This window comes from Euwallacea similis, chromosome 36, assembly GCF_039881205.1.
Source record: "Euwallacea similis isolate ESF13 chromosome 36, ESF131.1, whole genome shotgun sequence".
Classification (NCBI taxonomy): domain Eukaryota; kingdom Metazoa; phylum Arthropoda; class Insecta; order Coleoptera; family Curculionidae; genus Euwallacea; species Euwallacea similis.
Window position 1 is genome coordinate 495,823 of NC_089644.1, and position 20,606 is coordinate 516,428.

At 34.6% G+C, this 20,606-nt stretch overlaps 4 protein-coding genes across 5 annotated transcripts in view; 3 read left to right on the forward strand and 1 right to left on the reverse strand.

Annotated features, from left to right (window-relative positions):
- LOC136418641 (DNA (cytosine-5)-methyltransferase 1-like) overlaps positions 1 to 4,666 on the forward strand; it is a 29,767-nt gene extending 25,101 nt beyond the window's left edge. The window contains exons 2-9 of the mRNA XM_066404751.1: positions 1,544 to 1,785; positions 1,838 to 2,200; positions 2,267 to 2,429; positions 2,516 to 2,853; positions 2,912 to 3,180; positions 3,566 to 4,153; positions 4,220 to 4,413; positions 4,477 to 4,666. Of these exons, the coding sequence (XP_066260848.1) occupies positions 1,544 to 1,785; positions 1,838 to 2,200; positions 2,267 to 2,429; positions 2,516 to 2,853; positions 2,912 to 3,180; positions 3,566 to 4,153; positions 4,220 to 4,413; positions 4,477 to 4,664 (2,345 nt within the window). The 3' untranslated portion in view covers positions 4,665 to 4,666. The remainder of the gene's footprint in view (positions 1 to 1,543; positions 1,786 to 1,837; positions 2,201 to 2,266; positions 2,430 to 2,515; positions 2,854 to 2,911; positions 3,181 to 3,565; positions 4,154 to 4,219; positions 4,414 to 4,476) is intronic.
- A 390-nt stretch (positions 4,667 to 5,056) lies between these two features.
- Positions 5,057 to 15,285, reverse strand: LOC136418643 (kelch-like protein 26). Its single transcript, XM_066404755.1, has 10 exons — positions 14,974 to 15,285; positions 9,367 to 9,664; positions 9,104 to 9,315; positions 8,878 to 9,050; positions 8,601 to 8,819; positions 8,315 to 8,551; positions 6,878 to 7,024; positions 6,487 to 6,710; positions 6,028 to 6,128; positions 5,057 to 5,973 (listed from the first exon to the last, which is right to left on the reverse strand). The coding sequence occupies exons 2-10, from the start codon at positions 9,635 to 9,637 to the stop codon at positions 5,710 to 5,712; spliced, it is 1,848 nt and encodes a 615-aa protein (XP_066260852.1). The 5' UTR covers positions 9,638 to 9,664; positions 14,974 to 15,285; the 3' UTR covers positions 5,057 to 5,709.
- LOC136418600 (IQ motif and ubiquitin-like domain-containing protein) lies at positions 11,152 to 14,003 on the forward strand. Its single transcript, XM_066404704.1, has 9 exons — positions 11,152 to 11,590; positions 11,641 to 11,848; positions 11,902 to 12,065; positions 12,139 to 12,272; positions 12,326 to 12,503; positions 12,557 to 13,007; positions 13,065 to 13,239; positions 13,303 to 13,548; positions 13,607 to 14,003. The coding sequence occupies exons 1-9, from the start codon at positions 11,351 to 11,353 to the stop codon at positions 14,001 to 14,003; spliced, it is 2,193 nt and encodes a 730-aa protein (XP_066260801.1). The 5' UTR covers positions 11,152 to 11,350.
- A 284-nt stretch (positions 15,286 to 15,569) lies between the features above and the next one.
- Positions 15,570 to 20,606, forward strand: part of Madm (MLF1-adaptor molecule) — a 68,720-nt gene continuing 63,683 nt past the window's right edge. For both annotated transcript variants that reach the window (XM_066404756.1, XM_066404757.1), the window contains exon 1: positions 15,570 to 16,203. In XM_066404756.1, the coding sequence (XP_066260853.1) occupies positions 16,075 to 16,203 (129 nt within the window). In that variant the 5' untranslated portion in view covers positions 15,570 to 16,074. The remainder of the gene's footprint in view (positions 16,204 to 20,606) is intronic.

A 20,606-nucleotide genomic window follows, 5' to 3' on the forward strand; every position in this document is an offset into this window, starting at 1 on the left:
GGAAGTGATATGACCTTCAAAATATTTTAAAAAAGTAGAGTGTATCTCTATTAGTTTAACCCCCAAATATGAAAAATTTAGATTTGTTACAAGTACAAAAGTTTCTAATGAAACAGCTACGTGAATCACCCTGTATATATTTTTTTCTTTTAATTTTTTGGAAAATCACAATGAGTCACATCGTTGCCATTTAAAAAAACGGAAAATACATAAATGGGATAGCTTGATATGAAAAAACCACAATTTTTTTTAATGACATATTTTTAGACTAAAAATGACCTCTAAATTCCAAAAAAGAAAAAATTATGGGGCATTACATTTAAAAATCAAATGTTGAGTTCATTTCCGGTTAAACTGGTAGTGCTATATAATTGTCATTAATATCAATCAATCGGCTTTACTCTGATATAGGTTTCTTCCAAATTTCAACTTTCTAAATTTAAAAACAAAAAAATTAAAAGGGCGGGTTACCTTCTCAAATCATCCGGTATATCTAATATAAATTTATTATACATATAAGATTATATTTTCTTATATTTCTTTTTATGGGGGTATTTAAAAAGCAGAATTTATCGAAAACAACACAAAATTATGGATGGTTTACGTATTGCTACAGAGGAAGCTTTCCAATGCCAAGAAAGGCACCCGGTAATAGTTTCAAATGCTTTAAACAGAATATTGAAACTATGTGAAAGATGTTTGGATTTGAATGACGACGTGAACAGAAATCAGTTTGAGCATTTGCTTTAATTACATCATTATGCAATTAAAAAAAAAATGATAAATTTGTTTTTGTTATTATAATAATGGATTCATGTGCTAAAAATAAGATTACATGTTGAGCCCTTTCATAATGCATACTGTTAATTAAATTTTAACTGTTAATATAATTATTGACTATTATAATTGTCACTAATTATTTTGTTTTAAATATGGCCGCCTGTAGTAATTATTCTAGCAAAGTGTCAATTTATGACATTATTATATGAAATAACCACATTGAGTTTTGTATTTTTGGAGTGGAGAAAATTAGGGGAATCAGAATACGTAAAAATATGCGGAGTGTCTCATTTAAAAAAACATAATTTTGGTCCATATCTCGAAACGTATGAATTATAAATAAAATATATGTACGCCACTGGATTCTATGTAAAAATCTTTATTCGATACTGTTTTTATATTTTCAGTAAATTGACGCATATCCAAACTATAGAGGAAGTCTCAAAATACAATATTTTCAAAAACGCCTTGTAGTGCAAAAACTAAGATAGCTGAATCAATTTTGTCAACGTCATCATTAGTTTCACTAAAAATTGATATAGGTTCGCATAAATCGCATCTCTCTACCTTCGCTAATAATCGAGATATCCCACGATTACAACGAAAATGGGACACCCTGTACACTCTTCGCATCAATATCAGTTCTTCCTTGAAAAAACTGCAGTTTCGTATTCCATTATGCATGGTTTATTTCAAGTGGCAGATGGTTGCCAACCTATCACGGAAAATACCTGTCTTATTATCTCTCATGTGTTTACTTTAGGAGACGTATTCATTAACCAAGGTGACAATGTCAGATTACCTCCAGAGGAAGAAGATGAGCCACCGCAAATCGCTCAAGTAGCTTATATGTTCGAAACGCCAGACAAAAGTAAAATGTTCCATGCACACTTTTACTGTAGAGGCTTGGACACGATTTTAGGGGACAAATCTGATCCAAAAGAACTATTTCTAGTAGACCATTGCGAGGACGTGCCACTCAAGTACATCCTAGACAAGACCAAAGTAACATCTGAATAAGTTACAAGTACGTAAAATATACTTAAGTATATTTCAGGTGAATCAGATTAGATACCAATCAAATTGGTACCAATCCGGAGGACTAGATATGATTAATATTAACGAATCTGATGACGGCACCAGTTATTACTTCTCGAAACGTTACGACTATAACAACAGCAGATTCGTTGACTTTAGAGATAATCGTCAAGTCAAGTGTATGTCATGTTTTTGGCAAAAAGAAGAGGAGAAATTTAATGAATCCATAAGTATTCAGTTCTATGCAGATTCCATAGGGCAATCTTATGTGAAATGGAGGAACGTGAAATATTTTGTAGGCTGTGGAGTGTTTATAGACTACGAAAGGGAGACAGTTCATAAAATTAAGAAGGGAGAAATAAAAGAAGGGAAAACTGAGCAGGTAACATTATTTCTAATCACAACTCTCAACGAGTGATTTCAAGGAGCAAAAAGGTTCCTTTTTTAGGCAATTGAGGCACCCTGTGAGCCGTTCACCGTAGGAGTAATTGAGAAAATATTAAAAAACAACTCCATAAAAATTCGGGAGTTTTATAGAGTTGAAGATACCAGTGATGGTAAATATGGAAATCCACACTTGGTATTCTGGACTAATAATTTGTATACTATAAGTAAGTATGTACTGAAATTTACTAACTAGAAAAGTATCAAACTGGCCCACAATCGCTTTCTTTCCCCCTCATGATGGACATTTCAGGTAATTTGGAGAAGTGGACGAAAGTCATAAAAGGTAAATGCTACGTAATGAATAAGGAAAATATACCAAACGTACACCAATGGATAAGAGAAGGGCCTTTCCGATTTTTTTACGAAAAATCTTATAACCCACAGAAAAAAACTTTTGGAAAATTGCCGCCTACCATACAAAGATGCTTAACATCACATTCCAGTACAAGATCGTCCACTTTCAACTCGGAAATTGCTCCATTATGGCCAGAAATTAAAACCAAACTGAAATGTTTAGATATTTACGCTGGATGTGGAGGACTTTCAGATGGGCTTGAAAGGGCTGGATTAGTGGAAACGAAATGGGCAGTAAGATTATCATTCCTTCATCAATTAATAGATACCTGCATTTCGCTAAAATTTGTAGATTGAAAATGACGAGGATGCTTGCCGATCATTTAAAATGAATCACCAAGGGACCTTGGTATTGCAGGAGGACTGCAATGATATATTATATAAACTTCTGAACAAAGAGGGGAACGGGCTAAACATGCCGAAAAACGGAGAAATTGACATGATTGTTGGAGGCCCCCCTTGTCAGGGCTATTCCATTATAAATAGATTCAAATCAGCTCAGTCCACAAAAGAAAATAATTCCCAAATTAATACTTATTTGGGATTTATTGATTATTATAGGTAAAGGATGGGATTTGAACCCCATTTGTACAGATTCTTGAAATTCAATGTAACATTCAGAGCAGTACCGGCCTTATGGGGGATGAGAATAAACGACAGCCTCGGACGGCAGACCAGGAAGGGCGGCGGACTTTCCTGGTCGGCGGTGAATAAAAATTTTGCCTAGGGCACCAGACTTGCTAAGATCGGCCCTGATTCAGAGGCTAATGTTAAATAATAAAAAATGTTATTTAATAGGACACAGGCTCATGAGGTCATCAAAGGTTTCTCATACACCAAAAACCGGTTGCTCGATATTTTTGTTTAATTTCTCTAATTCTGCTTTATTTTGTGACTCTTTATGCTCAATTTCTTCAACTCCCCCGCATAAAACATTTAATTTCAGGCCAAAATACTTCATATTTGAAAACGTCCGAAACTTCGTGAGTTTCGAACAGAGCTCTAACTTCAAGCTCACTTTAAGATGTCTTTTGGAAATTGGCTACCAAATAACTTTCGGTGTGCTTCAGGCAGGCCATTACGGATTACCTCAATCAAGAAGACGCATTTTTATAGCTGGGGCTGCTCCTGGTTTGATTCTACCACCATTACCAGCGCCAACCCACTGTTTTGGAAGTTTCGAAAAACGAGTGGAGTCCGTTGTAGTCGATAAGTTAAAGTATGATAACGGCGATGAGGCCTTTGGAGTTTTCGGGTCTTTGCCATATAGGAGAGTCACTGTGAGGGATGCCATTGCGGATCTTCCAGTGGTTGATTATGATAGCATGAAACCTGAAATGGCCTACACTAGTAACGAGGCAGATGTATCGTTCTACGCGAAATGTTCTCGTGAGTACTGTGATAAGAGTGATGTTGTAATGGACCACGAATGCACTCAAACTAGTACTTCAATTAGAAAAAAAATGACATTAGTGCCTCCAGGAGGGGATTTAAATAATATACAAGTGCCAGAGGAAGATGTAACTGAGGATCTGTAAGCGTGATCTGTCGGGAATATTAACCGATTAATATAAGAATTACTTCTCATTTCCTTTTTCAGGACAGAAGATCGACATACTCTGTATTATTGCTTAGAAACAACACGTTCTTGTGTAAAAAAGACATTTCAAAGTAAAATAAAAAAAGTCAGCAAGTCGAAGACGATCAAGAAAGGGACGTATGGAAGAGTTTCATGGGATGGAACATTAGCAACTGTCACAACCAACCCTGAGCCTACAGCCACACAAGGAAGAGGTAAACAGAAACTGTTAAGTGTTGTGATAACACGTGTGTGGTATAACTGAAACCAAATTTTAGTACTTCATCCCGAACAACATAGGGTACTAACAGTGAGGGAATGTGCACGTGCTCAGGGATTCCATGACGAGTTCCAGTTTGCTGGTTCTGTAAGGAGTAAATATAAGCAAATAGGAAATGCAGTGCCTCCAATATTGGCCACTGCTATTGGAAGAGAGTTTGTTAAAGTTTTGAGCCGCAAAACGTAATTTACGACTTTTGTATTATATGTTGGTGGTAGATTGGGTACCAAGATTGTATGAAACAGCGCACTATTTACTGAATTATTTTAAAAAAACTTAAAATTTTGAAGTAATCGATAGCTGAAAATTTATTATAGCAATTTGAATTAAAGATGATTAAACCTGAGTCAACAAAATCTGAATTACATTTTCTTCTTTTATTAAAAAAATCAAAATGGGGACTCGGAAATCGCTTGTTTTAAAATTTCATATTTTGGGATATTGGCGTTCTTGGTGTTCTTTATTATTTGTCAGGCCAGTAAATCTTTTCAATCTTTCTTGCTTCTTTATGCAAGTGTATACCACCAACAGTTGATGAAGAAAAAAATTATTTGTTTTTAATTAGGGTTAGAAAATAATACATTTGATATATTGAAAATATATTATAAAAATCTTTATTCGAATTATTTTACCTACTTCTCAACAATCTTAACATAAATCAATTCCTCACATCCAAAACGAAATTATTATTTATACAATCAGTTAATTAAATTATTGTTTTTTTGCAAAAAGAACATTTAGGTTTATGAGCGTTAGCGAGTGGCCTAAGTTCTTTGATATTAGATTTTTTAAAATATAAAATTAGGAATGTAAGCTCATCCGTTCTCATGGAATGTTTCTCGTAAGTAAATAATGGCTGTTTAAAATTGCTATTGCAAAAACCTGCACAAATTTAGAAAATATGTGCCAAAAAGCGAAATTATACATGTCTTTTCTCTACTAATTCAAATCCTTAAAAATTGAATATCTGCATTTTGAATGGCTAAGAAAACTAAAATGTGTATTTATTCATCGATTAATGTATAACAAATAAAGTAAACTTTTTTAAAAACACAAAAGGTTTAAGATTGTTTTAGATCATAAAAAAAACAACAAAAATACCATTAGAGTACGGACACAAAATACAAGTTTTTTGTTGACGTGTGTTGTTTAACACGTGACAATCAAATTAAATCATCGAACGGTCTTCCATCAATGTAGAAACATTACGTGAAATATATATAACTATGTATCACACAAAACTCTCAGCTGACGGTATCACCTCCATATCATCCCGACACTTTGGAATGCACAAAGTTACACATGTGTGCTCCCACACATCTTGCGGATATTTACTTTCCACTGTCCATTTATGTTCACCTATATCGTAATATTCAATATTGGCCGTATCTTTGTCTATCATCGTGTCACTTTGAAAACCTCCGATAAAGTAAATTTTATTATCAACGAGGGCAATTCCAGCATGGTACCTTGGAGTTGGAATTTTCGTCACCACCTTTAGAATTTATATATTAGAATTGAAGTTTTTATTTGGGTATAGCAAGCTTACCTCCCAGATGTCTTTTTCAGGGTTGTAGAACTCGATAGTGTCTACTAATACTCGGTTATTATCATCAGAGGTCCAGCCACCACAGACATATAAATGATTTCCTATAAATCGTTATATTCAAAACAGATGAAATTATTACAAAAATTGTCAGCTTTACTACAAAAAGGAAGCAGCTACACCTTTGCTAATTTTGGGAGAAAACGTTTTGTAAAAAGTGTAAACAACAGATGCAGGAACAAAAAACTTTATATCATTTCCATTTAACATCAAAGTTGCTTCTATTATGTATATATTAAACGATTCACCATAATTAATTTTCATAAACAGTATTTTTCTTATAAGTTACCAGAAATATAGTGCTGCGCCCTTCTTGTAGCGATGTTCCGCCATTCTCAATTACACAAAAATGTTGAAGTTTTGAACTAAAATTCCTCAATAGAAATGAAAGATGTGGCAAACCTATAGATAACATGACGTGGTCAGCTCTCGGTTGAAGTAAAGGTGTGCAGACGCGCCATCTTTCCAGTTCCGTATCGAAGCAGTAGACATGGGCAACGCATGCATTATCTCTATCAATACCTCCGCTAATGTATAGTTTATTTCCTAAAGAGTTTTCTACTCCAGCGCCTGCGTGTTGACTGACATGAACTGGAAGGTCTGGGATCATGTACCAGACGTCTCGGCTAAAAATTAAACTTTAAGTATCTGTATAAAAAATATGAAAAAATTCAAATCCAAGAAGTATATAGAAAATCATATAATATATTGAAACCCGATTGAAAAATGAAAGATATGATGAATTTAATACAACATTTTTGACAAAACTTTCTTTAATAAAGCTTTGTCTTACATGGGATTGTAACATTCACAGGTGCTCGTTTCATATTGCTCTTCCTCGCTTATGCCCCCTACAGCATACAACAGTCCTCCAACAACATTTAAACTAAACCTACATCTCTCAATTTTCATAGGTGATATCGTTGTCCATTTATTTCCTCTGAAACAAAAAAAGATTGAGTTCAAAATCAAAGTAAATAAAAGAAAATATATGAAAATATGGGAAGGTACAGAAGTCTCAATAGAAGTTGCTTTTTTTTTTCTAAAGTTAAATTAGTTCTACGTCCAATCATCGTAACGCTTTCCTCTTCAACTATTAGATCTTATCGAATAGTTTTGTTTCCTTTTGATAGTGTAGTTTAACGACAGTACCAAAGGTACTAACTACAACGCCTTTATGTGACAAGGCTAAACTTAGAATGCAGTAATACAGAATAAATTTGTCAAGTGTCATGTCAATGCCAGAGTAATTTACTAGGCTTGTAACCAACACTTATTTTTAGGAACAATAAGAGCATTAAACAACCATAAGAGCACATTAAGTGAAACAATTAAAAACTTACTAAGAGTAGGCCATCTAAAATAACGATGTTACTACTACTTTTAATGCAAACGGTAACGTCGGAGCAAAAAATTTTTAGATCGATAGATCAAGACTATTTACTTAATTATTAACTACTTTTTCATAACCATCCTGTGGCCCGCTTTCGATAAACCTCTAAGGTACCAGTGCCTATCGAACATCGTGTATAGTCTACACTGCACTTTGAAGAAATTTTAAAATTATAACTTCTCTTTAACGATCAAAAAAGCATAAGAATTCAAATTATGAGAATGAAGATCAACAATTCAATGTATTGTTAATATCACAATTACCACTTAATGAGAATCATATAAAATTTTAAAAATAGTAGGTTTATTAGTAAGTAGCCTATTGTTGATAACTTATTGACGCGTCCAGAAAAGTGTCATATTTTAATGCTATAATTATTCAAAAAATAAGAATAAAGAGAATAAATTTATTATACATGCATCATTTTACAAGGTATTTCCTCAATATACAGTGTAACACTGAGGATTCCTTTCTCAAAATAAGAAAAATGTTCCTACAAACATATGTCTGTATCGGTTTCATTTTTGAAATATAGAAAATCGAAGTTAAAAACTTTTTTTTTAAATTATGTTTTAAAAATTCTTATGCCAATTTAATTAAAATGCTCGTCATTTAATAACAATATTGTGGTGTGCCTTTAGACATGTCAGAATTTGTCCAGAAAATTCAGGGAGGTTCGCACGAGGGAAGCTTGTCGGGATTTTACACCAAAATCCAAAGTTTTTAAACTTTAGAAGTGATTCCAGGCACATTTTCATTGAAATTCATTTTTTTCTTTTGACCTAAGAAGTATCGCTCTAAATTTGCGTCTTATGCTTAGGACATCTAAATACTTACCTAGGATTGTACTTAAATCCAAACGGATGAATATTTTCTTGAAGGGATTGATTAAAACAACCACCCACAACATAAAGCTCATTATCGTACACAGCCGTTCCATAATTGCACTGTTCAACATGAGGAATGGAAGTTAAATGCATCCACTTACGTTGCCATGAAAAACAGTAAGTTATTTCATTTGTCACTCCACTCATACCGAAACCTCCAATTTTTAATATGGCTTGTTCCATTCCCCTAAAAAGAATTGCCGCAATAAACAAAATTCAAAAATAAATCAAATTACCTGGAATTTAGCAACGTCCCAATGAATCGAGGCAATGGCACCAAGGCACCATTGGCCTGCATGAAGTCTTCTTGTATAACAATTTCCCTTAAAATCTGCCACTCATATTTACAGTCATGAAAAAACTTATCTAAAATACTATCTAATTTTCTTTTTGAAACCTCATTGAAGTGTATAAATTTCATTATTCGAACAGCATATCCTATTCGAACATCCAACCTATATAGAAAAGATTAAATAAAAAATAGAGTAACCAAACGTTGGCAAAAAAGTTTACTCGTGATTATCAACGTGAAAGAACCATGCCAAAACTATCCTCAATACGTCCGCTTCTGAACAATCTACAGGAAAATCATAGGCAAGAAGATTCTCTAACTGTATGGGAGTAAGTCTGTAGAATTCAGGACTATTGGAGAACTCCAGGAGATGCCCACTCATATACCTGTAAACCTTAGAAACAATTGTCTTCAGAGAAACTTTTGGGATGATATTATGATGACTACCTTAATTTTGAGTGACTTGAGTGAATAAGTTTCGGCAATAGTGGCAATATCTACACAATTATCCAGATCTATCTGGGTCTGCAAGTAATTTGAGCAAGCCATGATGCAGTTTATCATCTGCACGTGAGAGGCAGCCGCTAAAACGTCCTGGACATTGGCCAAGTTCAGCACTAGGCGAGCGGTGTAAGCATATTCAAGAAGCTGGCTAAATCCTGGCAAAATTTCTAAATAAAATTTTAAAACCAATAAAAAACAAAATGTACCTTTGGCACTAACTCCATTCAAGCAAATCTCAGTCTGTGTGGCTTCCAACATATTATCAGTAAACATGGCTCTAAAATAATCGCTGCAGGCTGCTAATACTGCTCTGTGAGCTCTAAAAACGTTGCCTTCCACGATTAAGGCAACGTCCAATAGCTCTCCTTTCTGCCACAAGGAATTCAGACCTTGTAGCAGCATGTTTTGATGCGTAGTATGGTCGTAGAGGATCGTGTTTAATGGCTGTTGGTGGAATTTATCTTTCGTCCGAGTCATCTTAGATGTGCCATCAGCCAGCACAACCTGATGATATAAGTGTTGCTAAATCTTAATTATCTGCACAAAGGAACAAAGATGTCTGACGTCTCAATGATCATAAAAATTGAATCACCAAGAAGGCGACGGACTGATTTAATTAGCACATGTTTGACATTTAGTACACTCTATTATGAGAGTGAAAGTGTACAAGAGTCAAACCTTAGACTATACAAGGTGTCCTAGAAACTTCGGGACTAAATGAGCATAGCGTGCTAGCGAATAAAAGAATGAAGCGATCCAACTAAAAACGCTTTAAAAATAAATTGCTTGCTTTCAGCCTACAGAAAGTTTTTCTGTAAATTAGGAAAAATCTTAGATTTTTTTATTTTTTGAATTCCCAAAAAGCAGATACTTTGGAGATTGTTTTGGATAACTCAAAATTAATGTTTCTTCGATTAGACACTAAACCGAACTGAAGTGCGTTTTTTTTTTAATAGCCTATGTAAATTAGGAAAACCGTTGAAAGACAATCGAATTTCCTTAAAAACGATGTTTTGTGGTCCTATAAGTAAACCTTCATATTTCAATAATAACTACTGTTTTGCCGCTGGTGGTGGAATTGAGGATGAAAAGAACAGTGGCTTGAATCCAGGTCAGTGGCGCAGAAAATAAATTAAGTTTCATGACAATGTTGTAAAGCAAATGTGTTATGCATTATTGATATGAACTAATCTGCTTTTTTTGTTCTATTTAGGTATAAAGCCTCACACAAATAAGGATAGAATTCCACAGTATTCTTAGAAAAAACTGACAAAGAATAATATTAATCCTTTAGTAAGGGCTCAGATGAACATTAAATAACGATAATATCAATCTAAAGACTCAAATTACCGTATCGTTAATTTTACCACAGGGAACATATAATATTTGTTTGTACTATTATTTCTAGGACACACTGTAAAATCCTTTTAAGACCATTTCCAAATTCGCAACACTTTGACATTTACTCCACAAAAATATTTGAGAATGCCAACCCATGCAAAATTGTATCATAAACTGGAATTGTCAATTTATTACTGAACAGAGAAAACGGTGTAGTACCCAATTAACACTAGTAATCATGATATAGCCTATTAAACCTCACCCAATACATTAGATATTGCAGGTTAATGGTAAATAAAAACCCATTGTATTGGCAATTCGATTACCCAGTAAAACCCGGTTCACTAAATACTGTTATCCTTGTAGTATTAGAATTAAATAATTTTATATTCGTTACTGCAATGAGAATATACTTGTCCAATGGATATGGAGAAAGCTGAATATCAAGCGCCTTTAATATCCGTAATGCTTTGTCATTAGATTTTTTCCAGAATTAGGATAGCATAACTATTGTTAGCAATCGCACTGTATTCGGGTGAATCTTTTCGGTGCCAAGATGTACTAGGAGACATAAAATAACAATGGAAAAATGTCGTCCAAGGAGCACTGGAATGTCTAGCCAATCAATAGAAGTCTGGAACATAGGTGCAGTTACCTGGATACCTTATAAACAGCAATCAAATTTTCTTCCATACGAGAATGTGTCCGTATATGTACGCCGTGATTGTGGCTGTGGTAATGTATTTTTTATTCATATTCCAAAAAAAGGACGAATTCAAACAACAAAATTAACAAGTCCCGTCGTCGCAAGTGAAGAAGTCAATAATTTTACTCTTCAACGCGGAAAATATGACTTCAGGAGTTCCTCCACCGTGCGATATGAACTTTGACTATCTTCAAGAATTTTCTCCAGGAAATATCCTCGACAAAGTCACAGTCAAGTTCTATACAACCGATGCTAAAGTATTCACTCAATCTTTTCCTTCTTTTTACAATATTGGAGTCATCAAATCCAACTTGGCAGAGTTATTCAATTGCCCCAAGGAACTGATTGAGTTACTATATCGAGAAGAACATATACCGGATGAGGTAAGAAAATATTTACTACCAATTCAAATGTTGATATGACTTGATTGCAGACGCTACTGGAGCAATTCAGTCCCGACAAATATGGAATACTAGAAATTAAATTGATTAGCACAGACCGCACCGTCAAAATTCCGATCGAAAATGCCTATAAAGATTTAACGGTCCCTGATATCATCACTGTGCAAGTTGAAAAAGAAAATGTTGTTAGTGAAGTTGTTGTAGAAATCGATAATCGGGCCATAGAGAAACCTTTTTTAGGTTGGCACCTTCTTCATCCCATAATGAACATTATTAGTAACATGGCTTTTCAGGCGGTTACAGAGACGCTCAAACTGGCATCCAATACCACCATGGGTATAGTCAAACTGGACCACCAAAACCTAAGGTTCCTCCAGAAATGAAAAACCATCGTGACACTCAGACTTATTTTACACGAAACAGGAAAACTGAAAACGAATATGCCAGAGCTACGCAGGTAATATATCACGAAATCAGAGGCTTTAGTTGAAATAAATATTAAATTAAGGTAAACAACATATCATGCTTAGGTACCTACAAGATTAATTTACTTACCGAGTCTATGCGACAAGATTCTTACTGCAGGTCCATACGAAACAGCCGAGGAACGAGAAAAGCGCCTGAATGTTGAAAGAAAAGTCACAATCATTCAAAGATTCTTCAGGTTGAAATATATAATGCAATATGAATTGAGCATTAAACAATATATTATTTTAGGGCGTGGCAAATAAAAAAACATTTAAAACAACTCGGTGTTGAATATGAGAAAAGAGTGAGATCAGAACAAGAACGTGAAGAAAATGAGAGACGTGAAGATGAAAAGAGACGCAAGAAAGATTTAATGAGCAAAGTATTTCCAATGAAGTCTCAGGACTTTGCAATGCTCTACAGCATGGTAAACATAATTCAACCTCTTAAAAAAATGTTTGCATCACATGCCCTTTGCAGGTAGATCGCTGGAAAAAGTCGGAAATAGAACGAATTACTTCCATCTCATGTGGGGCAGCTAAAATAGCAGAGTTTTACTTGCTTCTAGAAAAGGAAATTGAAATATTGCAATCCATCGGCAGATTAAAAAACAAAGTGAAGAAGGATCTAGAAATAAAAAAAGTGATTGATTTTTTCGGTGCAATTGGAAACCCAATTGAATGGAACAGCGACTACAAACGCATTCACATTGCTATGGACACCTTAGAGGCTCAAAAGGGGCGCGAATATTACGATCTGTACAAGAGATTGTGTGACAAATATTTAACTAATGAAGAACGATTTGAAATTTACTCTGAAATAAAGGAATACCTGCACACACACAGTTGTGCAGAAAGTCACGAAATTGTGTCCCTTATTGAAAGAGTGTGTGAGTTAATTGCAAGAGGAATGTCCAGTAGTTACTTGACTGGTAAATCTCAGAATAATTTTTATTTATGCAATTTAATAACCTCTTATCTTATCTCAGCATTACAAAAAAGAATTGAAGGCTTAGTTTTCCACCACTTTAAACTTCAAGGATGCAATGAGGGTGTGACAAACCATATGATGAAGCTCAAAAGGGAGTATATGACTAAGAACTTAATTTATTGCCCTAGTTGCCAAAGACTTAAGCCGATTGAGTCATTTACTATACATGCCAGGTATGCTATCTACTTTTCTCTGGCGAGACTTCCACTTGATCTATTTTAATGCTTGTCTCCTAGACTGGAAAAAGTTAAAACTTGTACAACATGCAAATGGTTGGATAAGGCTGAAGAGCCTTGGATAGACCTTTCTCCTTACAAATTTATATTAAGACAGATAAGGAATTATGAAAGGCTGCATCGTGGAAAATCGTCTATTGCCTTTATTCTACAGAATAGGGACGTACACTTTATCCTAACTGTTATTTGGCATGGTCATTCAGTATTGTCTGAATGCAATGACATTTATCAATTACGTCTAGTAAGGTATTTATCTCAATTATTAGCTAACACTCTCCATTTAATCATTTTTCTGTCACTATAGATGGAAGCAAGACACAGAGTGGTCGCCCTGGAACTGCATCCTTTTAACCCTTGAAGAAGCTAAAGAACATCTTCGAGTACAAAATTTAGAAGATGTGTATGAAAAGGAATTTATTAAGCACATATTTAACAAACATGCTTTAGCCAGGAAACATTTTAAACACCTAACTAGTTACAATCAACATTTTGCTGAATTCACTAAAAGAAATCAAAAGTTAAATGAAACTTCAGATTACTACAATAAACTCAACAAAGATGAGTGCCACAAAGATATTGACAGTGAGGATGGCACAACAAAAATTAAAGACTCATCTTCCATGAGTTTTGCAACTGGCAACTGCAAGCATTTCCAGTTGATTGATGAAAATGTGGATGTTGTTGATGATAATTATAAATAATCTAGTAAATAATATGTCAAGAATAACATATGTTTTACCTTTTAGGTAAGGTTAGATAAACAGCATATATCAAAAGTAGTTCGTACATTGTGCCAAAGAAGTTTCATTTACTTACATACAGTTACATGAGATTAGATATGTTATAATGCTTATGGCCAGAAAGTGGTTGAAATTCCTGCATTATTCATTAAGATTTGAAAAATAAATAATTATAAATGTTGGTTTAGGTTAGGTACCAAAATTTATAATTTTTATATTAGAAATTATTGTTGCTGATGCAAATTAACCAAAATTTGGTCTTTACTGTGGGGAAATGCAGTTCAAGAAAAAGCTTTGTAGTAGGATATATTTTGTATATTTTGTATTGTCTATCAGCTTCTGTTCAAATGAGACGAATCTGGTGTTATTTGCCATAACATATGTAATGGTTGACAGATTTTCCATGGGTTTTTTTGACAAAGAAGAGGGGCGACATTGATTTTACTTAGTTTTTTGGGAATCTCTTTACATTAGTTTATGTTTTTTGACCCCCATTGAAATTGATAGTCAATTTTATTTGAATTCAGTGTCCAGATATCAAGATTCACAAAGTCCACAATATCAACATAATGAATGGTACTTTTCAAACCAAAAGTAGTAAAATAGGTATCACTGATTAATCTAATCCTTTATTAATGGAAATGAAAAATTGGCCCTAAAAGTGAGCTTATTAAGTGTATATGGGAAATCCAATTCACTTTTTGGGCATAACTTTCTTCTGTTTGCAAACCCTACCTGTTGGGTTTAATGTTGCCCTACTGAACCTAAATATTGTTACTTGATCCAAAACACTGTGATATGAGAGGTGATATAAAACCAGGAGTAAAAATGCTCCAAGGCAAATCACAAATCACACACAACTAAACTAGGTCAGATCAACAACAATTATTATGATCAAAAGGTGTAGTGAATAAAATAAGGCACCACTTACCCCCTTATGTGTTTGTTTCACAAGCAGCACACATCTAGGATATAGGATACCAATTACGTATGCTTTCCTGTTTCCTGTCAGAAAATGATCATACAAGAACAACTTATGGCAGGCTTTCTACTTATTTAAATGTCCACAATCTGTCTCGTAGATAAAAGATAGAGTTGATCCGAGAGGAGGTGCTTAAATTTAAATAAGTTTTCTGTGAAAATTAAAGTTGAATTTGCAGAATATTGAAAATAGGGGGATCAAACTTCTGGCTCACTTTCCAGGAACCATGACCATGAACTGACAGAATCGAACCTAAAAAAACAATCACAAACAAATGTCAGCCATCGAATTGACAAGTTTGTATTTTAATTCCGAACAAAATTTACAGTTTTCTGCACCAGTTAATAGACAAACACCTGCCTCCGAGAATGTTTAAATTAGAAGTTGATTTGAAACTGACAGATGGTGCCACGTAAAGTCAAAATCTGTAAACTACGCCCTAGAAAAAATCAAAATAGCTGAAATTCTAGTAGACTGACGATAGATGTCCGTCCGCATGAAATTTCAATACACGAAAACTGACATTTCACGTCATGCGCCGGAACAAGTTGACAGAACAGAAGGCCAGTAAAGTTGTTCGACTGTGTGAAGATCCGAGAAAATTAACGTTGATCAGTTTGTTTGGTTCAGTGAGGATATTCCTAGCTGTTGTTCGAGTGTGGCGTTAAGTGCAAATCGTATATTTGATTTGATACGAACTAACTATCCATCGCATAACTGCACCTTAAGTCAATTGGACAATAGTAAATAATGCGGCAAACTGTTGTCATCTAAGGTGGCTGGATTTTGTTGATTTGTTATTGTGGTTTTTTGTTGTGGCGCTGATACCATTGCAATTGCTCCTTATTTTGTTTGATACGGTGCTTTGCTTTGACTAGATTCGTTAGTTACAGTGACCAAACCTCAAGTAACAGCACTATTTGCATATTGAGTGCACAACGAAGATAATGTTCTGATGGAAAACCATTATCCTTCGTTAAGGACTTCCTTCGGTTTGACAATAATTATAGTGCTTTTACGGGATAGAATTAGTTTGTACAAGTTTACATAATGTCGGGATCGCATATGAATAACGTGCAAGAGCATAGGTCGCCCAGGGAAAGCGGCGAAGACTCCGACGAAGAAAGTGAAATTCTCGAGGAAAGTCCTTGTGGCAGATGGCTCAAACGGCGTGAAGAGGTAAGATCGATCATCCCTTAGGGCCACAACCCCATTTCCAAATCCCTGAAATGTATCATATAAGAATTATATCGTCCGAGATAACCAGAGTTAACCTAAACACCGGTCCGCCACCATTTTGCAATAAAGGGCTTTTATGCAAAACGCCTCCGCTAGGCGGAGTTTTAGTGTTTCTGTCCTTGTTGCATCTACTGAAATTTCAGCTGTCGCTGTCGCACAACGTGGGTCAGCATTTTCATAAGAAATCGTCAACTTTATCCGCATGTCCTCTGTGACGTCACCTTATCGATTGTAGTCTATTGTATTGTTGCCTGGCGCCTGCACACGTTGATTTCATGGCGAAATGATAAAAAATACTTTTTCCTATGAGTTTGCGGTAAAGAGGTCTTTACCGCACGTATTTTCGAGCTGAAAGTAGCACTTTACGGCATGTGTACAATACAAAGTTTTACCGCACGAAAATCAACGTATCACGTGTCAACATCAACACTATTTGACATTGACATGCGTGCGGTAAAACTTTACCGCAAGTGCACCTGTAATGTTATACTCGCCATTGTTTTAAATCGTGCTTCTAAGAAAAATATTGTATCTAACACGTGGAAAATATTCTTTACCGCACTCGATGGCTGACCAAATTCGCGTCGTAAAATATCACTTTCCACACTTGTTAGGTAGATAACTATTACCACATTTATTTTGTTGAGAACCGATTTAACGCTAACATATTCTCAAGAAATCGGAAAATTTCTATCGGAATTTCGTGTTAGGATAGGCGGTAGGTCCGAGTAGTCCAACACTAACTAAATTTTTAGGCTTGAGTTTTCAAACTCCTGGAAAGTTTGTCAGCAAGATATTTTCCATTGAAACGTCGAATTCATTGCAGATCATTGGTAAATTTCTCCATTTTCGTGTAAATTGTTTTTCTAGCAAAGTTAGCAAGAGTGTGCAAATTTTTTAGTAAGAAGTAAATTTTTAGGCCAGTTTCTTATCTCCTTGTGAACCTGGTGGGTTATTAGCATGGATTATTTATCTTTGTTTAGTAAGCTATAAATTAGATGTAAATTACCTCGTAAACAAATTGCTTATACCTACTTTCAAGTTTATGCTTAAGAAAGGCTGTTTAGAACACTACACAAAATTTTCAAAATTTCATAGTTCAAAATACCTCTATAACAAGACCCCATTAAATCAATATATTAATGAGATAAAAGCCGCTTTAAAAATCATATAACTTTTAAGTCGTAACATGTTTTGATCTGAAATCTAAAGTCTAAAGAAAGCGGCTAAATTTTCGAATAAACTCATGGATAAGTTAAACCAACTTCTACGTCAGGGCCATGCCAAGCGCATAATCGCATTTTTCGTTTATTACAGCTACTGTGGGTTTATTTTTGGAAATAGAGGGCGCCTCAACGATCCATTCAAAACTAGAAGCATATAATTCAGATAGTTTCCAATAACAGAATATTTTCTGCAAAAATTCTCTTTTTGGCAAACCATACTGCCAACTTTAGTCTGTGATGAACAGAGAAAACAGCTCTTCATCTATATACTCAGTTGACCAGGGTCGTGATTTACCTACAGTATTAATAACAGGTACCTCCGTAGGTACCATCAACCCTTTATTCTACCCTCATTTCCGACTTGGATCTACCTGAGTATCCGCACGAAGATTCACATGTTAAACACGAGTTTACCCCAAGTTTAAATCTTCTTTCATGCTTCCGTTCAATGATTTCTTAAGCAGTCTTTTCTCTACTACTGCTCTTTTTAACCTATCATCGTATTTAAAATAGCAGGCAGGCACCTAGTTCTTCTTATACTTTGTAAAGTTTCTACAATTTCTATTAATTTTGTAATTTCCCTTGTATACCTATGGAATCCATCCAGGAGCCAATTTAATTTTTTAATTATTTAAAGTAAGTTTTAATAGTATTTTATGGAATTAAATGCTCAAAGATTCAGTAGAAGATTAATCAATAAAAAAGTAGGTACTTTTATGGAGGAATTAAAAAAATATGCATGGAGTGTTAATTTTCAGACATTTTGTTCATCAATCTTTTTCATAATTTCTTACATAATGCAAAAGCACCTTGGACAAACTCAATTAAGATTGGAGAAGTACATGATAAAAGCTTTACTCTAATAACTAAATTTATTGTTAAATGTACATACGAGCACGCATATACATGTGTGTGACTTCTTTCCTGAGGATTCACCTTCTGCTTGTTTCAAGTTTTCAAGAGCTTTAGCAAGATAACCTTCATAACCTTAATAAAGGAAGTAGAGCATTAATTTTTTGTACCCTTGGACTTGCCCTCGTCGGCAGAATGTGTCAGTTATTGAGATAATCTCTACTACCTGATGCCAAACCCCTGAGCTAAATCTAACGTTTATTATTAAAAAGAACAGCCTACCCGGCATGGGTACAGCACATGATTCATATCCAAGCCCCAAGTTTATTTTGGGATTGAGAGTGGACAATTTTGGGGAAAACTTTCGTTAACATCCGCCACATTCTTGGAATATCTAACTATTTAATTAAAGAAACAGATGCAGAACAAATAAAGTATAAATCAAGCGTTCGTTTTGAAATTTCGCTTATAGAACACGTTTTACTTAATGCTCTTATATTCTTGCGGGGTAAAAATAAAAGCAGACATGCAGAAGGAATGCCGCTAGAGTTCACTGAACGCCGGCCGAAGTCGAGTAAAGTGGTTTTTAGTTACTTTTTCTTTTGTAAAAATCGCTGGCTGTCCCACTCAGCTAACGGGACACCTACCTAGGGCAAAATCTCTGATAGGGTCTCGGATAAAATAGTCTTGGTCTGTTTTTTTTTCTTTACAATGTTGTGAAAGTACTGAAGGCGAAACCGATTTCAAAACAATAGAAACGCATGATGTCATTAGCCAACATAATATGTGGGCATAGAGATTACGTTTTAGAGCTTAATGTGATCAAATACTAACCACCCGAAAGTCAAGACAAAACTTCATAAGTCAGCAAGCAGCATTGAATTGACGTCATTTATGTACAAAACTAACACACCGAGTAGCACACACATCGTAGAATTTCATATACGCTAGCCTTGTGTTAAAAGCTTGTTTAAAAAGTTACTAAACTCATATTTTATTTGATTTTGGTGTTGTGGTAATGAAGTAATAATTTATTTTTTATTTCCAGTAGTGTGATTCTTCACTGTGATTAAATTTATTTCGGAATTCATAGAATTAATTCTTCACACAGGAAGAATCACAGCGTTCTTATTATTGTAGCCATAAACGTCCAGGGCACCTGTCTGCTAATTGGTTAGATTCAGGACGTCAAGGCGCGAAATTTTATGAAGACTGAAACGGTGCACTCGGCATATTTTCTTATACTGAAATTTCTTCGATTCGAAATGTGCGTTCGTTAAAGATGAAAAATTAAGGAGTGCAAAAGGAAAAGACTACACGATTGCATTTGAGAATTCGAAAAAAATGACGGGAAAAGCCAGAGGGGGCCAAGCGGTTTTTGTTGCGAAATAACTCTTAATCCGACACATTAGTAAGAATGTATTTTGTCGATTGTTCGTATTGGCCACGTATGACAGAAAAATCCTGTTTAAAAATCGTTGTAAGCCGGAATAAACTATGTATACACTGGTGCCAACAGTAGCATTTCATTCAAGGAAATATTAACATGATACACCTGCATATCTCCGCCCATATCTCATTACAAATAGAATAATCAACCTTTTAGATAGCTTAACACAAATGAAAAAGCACACTCATGAGTATATTATGCACTTAAACACACAGTTTTTTTTTCGTTGTTTTTCTTCATGTCTTCAACAAATTTCGACTTTCAAAAATGTTAATTTCGATCGAGACATATTTCTTAATAATAGAAATATGTCATAACCTCATATTTGCCAGTAATGGTTTTTATTAGAAAACAATATCGGCAAATTTTTTCGAGGTATTTTTGAACGTTAAAGAATCCCATGAATAATAGGCGCATTAGTAATCAAATATGTATCTCAATTCCACCCAGAGTATGATGCAAAATGGACAAGGTTATCTAGTTTTTGAAATTAATGCGCATAAGTGACAAATAGGAATTAACTGACAAAAACGCAGATAAGTCGTATACTTTGTACGCATTAATTTATGATTGATAAATAATCGTAAACTAAAACTTCCATTGAAGCGTATGTGTACATGAGTTGGATTCTATATACTTTGAATAAGTATGCCCTATTCAACACATGGAATATTGTAACTGCCATTACAAATTACAAGTTTCTTTGATTAGAAGTAACAAGTAAAATTCCGCGCATTTTGAATATTAGGAAGCAATTTGCAAATTTGAAAGGTCATTGTGCAAGGTCGTATTTCGTAAATCGTTAAGTACATTTA